The sequence below is a fragment of the Cajanus cajan genome, chromosome 8 (genome assembly GCF_000230855.2).
Source record: "Cajanus cajan strain Asha chromosome 8, NIPB_CcT2T_4, whole genome shotgun sequence".
In the NCBI taxonomy this organism is placed as follows: Eukaryota; Viridiplantae; Streptophyta; class Magnoliopsida; order Fabales; family Fabaceae; genus Cajanus; species Cajanus cajan.
The window spans coordinates 10,074,583-10,083,157 of record NC_138524.1 but is presented as its reverse complement, the minus strand read 5'-3'; the positions used below and the strand labels follow the sequence as shown (position 1 = coordinate 10,083,157).

Sequence of the window (8,575 nt, the reverse complement as noted above, 5' to 3'; positions counted from 1 at the left end):
ATTATTTATTATAATTAGTATCATTATTATTTATTATGATTCTTATTATTTTTCTAATATTTATTATTATTCTTATCATTATTTATTATTTTTTAATAAATAAACCCTATTAATATAATTTTATTGTAATTATTATTAATTACAATAAATAATATTATACTCATTTTTAATTCAAGGGTAAAAGTGTAAATTACATATTCATCTCTTAAATTTTTATTTTTTATCTATCATTAAATTTAAAGCAAATATTTAAATTAATTTATTTTTAAATTAATTTTTTATAATTTTTTTAGTTAAAATTTATATATTTATCTTTTAATTATAATAATTATAAACTTTTTTTTAACCTAAGGGCAAAATAGTAATCTTTCACAATTATCAATTAAAAAATTTATTTTTTTCTATCACATCAATCAATTCATTCACAAACTTTCACAAACTTTCTCTACACTTTCCACTCACTTTTCCTTAATCCAAACAACCTCACTTTCCACTCACTTTCCCTTCAAATCCCTCCTTTTCCACACCCCCTTTTCCATCCTCAAATCCAAACAAAGCCTACAAGAGTATTACAAACAAAAAGGAAAAATTCTGGATCCTCGACTGAATCGTATTCTGAACGATTAAAAAATTAATTTAAATTATAAAATATTAAATTAAATAATTATTTAATAATAAATTTATTAAAAAATATTAATATTATAAAAGTTCGGACTGTATTTCTCATTCCAAATTTAGAGGATATAGTAATCCTTAACAAAAAATTAGAGAGGAATAAAAACATTGCTAATAAATTAAGATTAATAAATAAAAATAGTTTATATTAATATATATATTAGTATGTATATATTAATAACCAAAATATTAATATTTAGTAAATATATACAATTAATATTATTATTTTGATAATATATATTAATAATATTAATATTAATATTATGAAATTACAAATCAAATATTACTAAATACTAATAATCAAAATTAATAATAATTTAATAAGAAATAAATTTAATATTATCTTTAAAATATAAATATAAGTTTATATAATATAAATATATTAGAAGAAGATAATTAAAAATATATAATATTGATATAAATATAATTTTTTTAATAAAATACAAGAAAATTATTACTTTAATAACTATCTCAATTTAGTCACTAAAATATGAAAGAAAAAATAATAAAAAAGCAACACATATTTTTAAAAGAGTAACTAAATTATAATTAAGATATCTAATATAAAAAAAAATATAAGTTATTATTTTTTAATGTTAGAATATTATATTATTTATTTAGTAATATTAAATATATAATTTTAACCTCTTATTTAAGTTACAGTACAATGTTCATTCATATATCAATTTAATATTTTGATTGATGCGTTTGAGGAATGGGGTATGAACCCCCATCACCAAAATTGACAATTTTATTTATTTATTTTTAAAATTTTTGTATCTCAGCTTGACCGTAATTACGATATTTGGGAGCCAAAATTACAATTAAGCATGTAATAAAATAATAACGTACTAATGAATAATAAAAAAATGTACTAATGAATATTTAAGTAGGTATAAACATGCATGACTTCGATTCGAGCATTTGGGAAGAAGTCTTGCCCAAGGTTAGAAATTAGTTTTCCGTAATTATATTATTCATTTGAATCTAATTACTCATATTTATTTAATGATTAATATTTATTAGTGTATATTCATTTAGAATATTATTGATAGAAAAAAATAATAAAAGAGGATGACACGGGATAAACTTGTAAAATTAACTACTAAGATAATGTAAAAAAAAGGAGAGAAAAAAAATGATAACATACATATTATTCATTAATTATTAGTTGTAAATCAACTATCATGTAAAGATAAAAATGCAAAACTCATGACTTGAATTACTCATGCATCAATAAGCATGATGTGAGTAGAATCGATTGTATATTGGCTGTCATGTAAAAACTAAAAAGTGAAAACATGTAATTTGAATTAATCATACATCGACAAGTACAAGGTGAGTAAAATCGATCATACACCAATTGTCATACAAAGATAAAAAGGTAAAGACATGATTTGAATTGGTCAGACACCAATTGCCACACAAAGCTATTAAAGATAGAGTACTATTGATATTGTCTAAAAAAGGTGCTAGGATTAATATGATATCGTCTATCCAGATTCTAGAGAGTGTTTTGTCCTAACTTTTACGTCTTTTAGGCTCATGATTGGTAGACAAGTATACTATGTTGAATATATTTTGACATGGACTCATCGAGTTAAGGAGATGAAGATAAGTAACAAATTGTCTCATTCTTAAATGGGTCAAATTCAAATAAATTTCATCGTCCAATAAATAACCAATTAAGCTAAGAATAAGTAGTTAATAAGATTAATCTCACCCCTCATACTTAGTGACTACTTAGTGACTAATCCATCATGCTTAAAAAAAGTCAAAATTAGTCTCACCTTGAATAATCTAGCCCGCCTGTTTAGTAATCAAAATTATGCATCGAGATATGATACACAATAATAAGTAACTATTTTACCAAATCTCAAATTCTTGGAGTTCATAAATTTATGATAGTCAAGTATAAAATCTTTAATCCTAGAATAAGGACAAACAAATTACATTTTTGAATGATGTGACTTTAAAAAAATGACTAAGTTAACCCTAATACATTTTTCAGAGTAGAACAATTAAAAAATTTAATTAAACATTTTTAATAAATTTTTTTCTCAATAATTTTTTTTATCCACAATATCAAAGCATGAGCGACAAATTAGTCAAAGTCCAAGACTTAAAAAATTAAAAATTCCAAGTCAAATTAGTATGAAACCATGACTGTTATATTTAGTCAGAATCTAAATTAATATTTTATGTCCAAAATCAATATTAAAACACAAGTGTCATCCAGTTTCCATTTTTATGGTTTAAATTCTTTGAACAATTTAAATTAGGATAATATAACCCAACAACTTATTAGCATGCATATGAGCTAACCGACAATGTTAGGAAGAAAAAAACGAACAATATATAATTTACTTTGATAGACTTTTCAATAAATCAAACGTGCATATATAAGCTTCTCTAATAAAAATTTTTAAAATAGGAACGAGGAACGACGTTTCATAAATATGCATAGGAGTTAATAAAATTGCAAAAGCTAGTTTAGACCATATTGTTTGATTAAAAAATCAGATATAATTAATGTTAGATACTAAAGAAAAGGTGGAAACTTGTATAATATCACAACAAACTAATTCCTCAAAATCAAATAAAATGAAATCGAAACTTCACAAGGTTTACAGTGTCGCAGGAGTGGAGAAAAATATTACCGTCACAATATATTTTCATATACAAATGAGTTAGTTTTGATATATTATCATTTTAAATATTTGTATATAATTAATTAAAAATATTTTAAATATAATTTTTACAATTTGTGTTTAGAGTTATTTCTACGATGAGAAACGAATTAAGGAGATAAAAAAGAAAACCACAAGATAAAAATGAATAATAGAGTACAGAAACATATAATGAAATGATATAGCGTAATTTTTTTTTTTTTTTAAATTGCACTAACCACTTTTAGGACCTTTTTAAATGATACATATTTTTTCTAACTTTTAAGTGAATCCTAACCTCCTTTATTTATTCATCTAAGTGACACATACAATCTTTTGTGTAAGATAATATTATTTTTGCATTGTTAAAAAAGAACAAATTATTAATGCATGTGTCAACAATTGAATATGAGACTTAATTTCATACTCATTTTAACTCTCAAATTATGTTTTAAATATCACGCATATTGTAATTTAAAAAATATAACAATTAAAGGAACAATTTCAAATAACGAATTGAGAAATTATTATTTTTAAATTGAAAAATAATAAAAAAAATTCATAAGAAATGAAACATTATTGTAGGTAACTCAAAAATGAATGGTACATGATTGATAGAATATTAAATAACTTTTTTATTTTATTTTTTTCACTTTAACTAATAGCGTTATTTTAAGGAAGATGAGTGATTTTTAAAAATTAAAAAAGAAATGCATGTCATATAAATAAATTTCAAGAGATGTGAGCGTAATTTTTCTATTTTTTTATTATTAAAAATATTTTTCGTCGAATACAAAAACATTCTCTCTCGAAGAATTGAGGGCTTAACATGTACCAAATAGGTAGATATTCTCTTTTTCCTAGTTTGAGTTTTCTACATTCACAGGAATCAAAATTCAAGGATAAGGTGGTTGAGCCCTTCTTCTAGGGACAATGTTTCGACCATAATATCCATTAACATGATTAGGATTAACATATATATATAAAATATTGTCTATTTTGATACTTGTCGAACCGTCACTATTTTGTTTTTAAAAAAAGTCTCGGTAGATTAAATGAAGAAGTTGTTTATATCCACCTCGATATGAAATTTTTAGACATATTGAAATAAAACGTATATTATTCATCATAAAAATTACAAACATATATACGTACTTTCTCTTTTTTGTTGTTTCTGCTTTCTTTTATTCTTTTTTCCCATCACATTTATTATTTTTCTTTTTTATTTCTTTTTCCTTATCTCTTTCTTCCCTATACTTCACGACAAACTGGGGATATATGATGATCAATATTTTCCAAAATATTAACCTCCAACTTATATTAGAATGAACTGGAACGAAGAAAAGAGAGAAAAAAAAAGAAGATAAAAATGATTGGTAATTTGCTAGGAAAAAAAGAGACAAAAAAAGAGTTTAATGGTCGTTATTATTGACCAATAAAAATTTATTATTTTAATATGATTTTTAAAATACTTACCTAATAGTCAACAAGTTTATTATACATTACTATATCACAGTTCACCGAAGGATAGCTTATTTTCACAATGTCGAAGATATATATCATTCTCACATGCATGTCTTAAAACTTTGAATAGGCTTATATAGAATAAAACGATACTCTATATCCATTATAATACTGCTTACAAATGTATCGTTGATCTTTGTTAGTTGCAACTTTGCATTCTACTAAAAATAACTCACATCTGGCTAGTGACACTAAATACGTAGTTTACATGATGAGTTACAGTAAATACATGTTCCAACTGCCAGAAATTGGAGTACCCTTGCTCTTTCATCGTGATATCTCTTCTCAGCTCCAGCTGAATCCATTCAAATCCAGTTGTTTACAACTCGTTCTAGTCTCATTATCTTCAGTGGTTAGGTCCAGTTTCGATGCAGCAAAGTATGAAGGCAATCCATAATCTTGAGAAACTTTCTCAGCCACTGGTTTTACTGATTCTGTCCTAATAGTGTTTCGTTGTTGGAATTCACCAATGAGTGTTTTCTCATATGTTGTTTCCATTCTCAGTTTCTTCTTCAAGTCCAATACTCATAGACAAGTTGCTAGGACTTCTTTCTGCATGCTTGTTCATAGGGGTAAGGAAGGTGGTCTTCTTCAGCGGATCACACCACTTGAGGTCAGTGTTTGGAGGGTTATTAAGATTGGGAGCCTCTATGACTTCCTTTCGTTCCATGAATGTGTGGACACTGAAGGGTCTTAAGCTCATGCCCCCATTTTGCATCTCTTGTTCCTTTTGTGTTCCTTCACAGGATGTGAGGCAACTGTCCATGGAACAGTCATTTGGCTGGTTTCTTTGGCGAGGGTTGAATCCTTGCAACTCCTTCAGCTCTGAAAATGCTGAATTCAGGCGCTGAGAGGACACTTTGGACACTAGCTCTGAGAGTTGAAGCTTGGCAGCTTCTAGTCCTACTACTCCCAAATTTTGTCTACCAAGTGTTTCCTGAGCTTTCTCCAGCACAGCTTGAAGGTATTTTCCTTGAGCCTCTATCCGGAGCTGCAGGAGTCTTTGCACCTGGATTGGTCAGATGGGTTTGTTAGAATTTATGAACACTTTTAGTGGTGTAATAAAGGAAGCTAGAAACATGAAGTATAAGTGACACGATTTAGATATAATTTTATAGGTACTTTTATTATTTTTTTCGATTAGAATTAGAGTTTCACATGGATAATTTGTATAATATAGATTGCGTTAAAAGTTCATATAGATTACTGAAGTGAAATGCGAACTTTAATTAGAAAATTCTATAAAAATATTTTAAGAAATTGTATATAAGTTTTGTTCGATGCAGAAACCATTATGTTATGTCAATTGTTTTCATGAGTGGGCTAATTGATAGGATAAGTTGGTTTAACACACCTCAAGTTGCTCATTTAGTCTTCTCTGCACCTCTATTTGCATCTGCAGTGCCTCACTTATGTGTAAATCTCTGCACAAGGGCAATTAATGTTAGCATGAAACCTTAAGTGATAGAAAGTAGGATGTTCATACTACAAGAAATCATGTGTGTAAACTGAAAAGTTTCTTACTTGTTGTTAGACTGAGGGGCAAGGTTTAAATTGTTCATATGAGTTCCATCGTTTTCTCTGGGTCTTTCATCTATTGCTGTACCTGGATTTATGGCTGAGAAACCATTTTGATGTTCAGAAACAAAACTTTGTGGTTCATTATTGATATTAGCCATAAAATTGAAGAGATTGTTCTCTTACTGATTTTGTGTGTCGCATTGTTACTTTGTCCATGCAGACTCTTGCTCAATCTGTACTTCTGGTGGCGAAAAGAAAAGGATCAGTAATTGCACTATATAAGATAAGGTCAGAAAGTTATGCTGGGTTCATAGCTTTGTATATGTTATATATGAAATTAACTTTCTTTGCTAACAATTTAGCAGCTCTATATGATGAATCAGAAACGAAAAATTATTGCAGCTATATAAAATATAATCTAGTTATTTCATCATAATTATACTCAAGTACTTTTGGGAATGTAATCGATTGTGTTGAAGAAGAATAAGATCATGTTTTGCATGTAACTTTCTCGATGTATAGCACGTTAAGATTCATATGATATGGAAGCATTAACATGAAGTATTACTCATATTATTGAGACAAAATTGCAAATATACTATTGGTAGGTTTTTTATGATCCCAGTAAACTTATTTGATCGAGCGTGGATGCACCCTTACTTTCTCATTTAGATGATTAAAATACTTTCACTTTTGGTAAAACCTATTGTTATATGGATTTTGAATGGCAAAAGCTATATTTGTTTAGCTGAGTACAACTCCCTCAACTTGAGAGTGAGACACCGAATAAATTCATCAGGCATGCAAGGAGTGTGAAATAATTTATGTACTAGAAATAGAAGGTGTAAGAGGACAGAAATATTGTAAATTTGTAATTAATATAAACATAATACAGAAAACTAATGATATTAACCTGAAGATGGCTCTTCAGATGATACAAGGTAAGTCCTGGAATCCCCATGAGTTTCATCACTGTTTTTGGAGTTGCCTCTGCAATATACAGTTTGCACATTGAATTAGTCAATTAGAAAAGTTCTATCCTCATAAGATTTGATGATCAACAAATGGATATGTATAAATATTATTATTATTATTATATACTCACTGTCAGCTCCACCTAACTGCTGCACAGCTTCTATAAACCTGGCATGAAGATCAGGTGTCCATTTCAATCTAGGCTTAGCATCAGTTGAGAGAACAAGTCCAGAATCACCAGACCCATTTCCTGTTTGAAGGAACATATGCCTCTCAGAAGGGATTGGCATTCTGGAAGAGCAATGAATGTTCTTTCCTTGATGTTGCTGATGAGTGTACATATATTCAACCTGCAAAAGCCATGCATAATTAACCAACATTACCATGAGTTCTTGACATTTTAAAAACAAACCAACATAATCATCTGATTTTGCATTCCTTTACCTGATAAGGCTTCAATTCTCTTGAGCTTTGATCACTTTGCTATACTATACCTATGAAAGGTGAATAATGCTCTAGTTTCAAGTATTATAAGACTTGATGGTAATATATATAAGTGAAGCTGTTGTGTCAACTTGTGGTGCTTTGTCTTGTTTCTCCAATGCACATTTAATTTCTCTTCAGTGCAAAGCCTGCTTAGAGAGGTAGTTATATATATGAGAACTAATAACACATGGAATCTTTAGGACAACCAATGGAAAACAGAATTTAATCCTTTATGCATGGTGACCTGACAAATAGACTGTTCCTACTTTTCTCCTCAATTGTGTTATGCTTGTGGACCCCTTCCTTAGTTCCACTTTCTATTCTAAGGCAGTGCAAAACATTCCATTTGCTTTCCTCTTTAGTATATAAATTAGAACAAATATATAAAGAGAGAGAGAGCATATAACTTAAGAAATTAGAGCAAATTTGGAACCAAATTTCAATAGAATAATTTGAATAAATGGTTATCATTGAAACTAAATAATTTTGGACATGTATATGATTGTATAACCAAGATTTATTCTTTTCACCACTCAACTTTCATTAGATATTGTCCTGTGTATAAAATAAACTTTTTTTTTCATTGCTTCTTACAACTGTCTTGGAATTTGATCAATATCTGTTAAACAAATTAAAATGTTGTAAAATTTATGCCCCCAAAAAATTAATAAGCAAATATCTAGTTCCTAACTGCATTAGGTTCGGGAATTGATCCTTGAAATTTT

The 8,575-nt window shown here is 27.8% G+C and overlaps 1 protein-coding gene across 1 annotated transcript; it reads right to left on the bottom strand.

The window, feature by feature from the left end:
* Window positions 1-4,940: 4,940 nt before the first annotated feature.
* On the bottom strand, window positions 4,941-8,000 carry LOC109798836 (myb-related protein 2). The gene is given in 8 exon segments (XM_020359235.3): window positions 4,941-5,355; window positions 5,357-5,877; window positions 6,223-6,292; window positions 6,393-6,486; window positions 6,573-6,630; window positions 7,303-7,379; window positions 7,495-7,714; window positions 7,809-8,000. Coding segments are annotated over 7 exon segments (1,233 nt in total). The 5' UTR covers window positions 7,706-7,714; window positions 7,809-8,000; the 3' UTR covers window positions 4,941-5,153.
* Window positions 8,001-8,575: the final 575 nt, after the last annotated feature.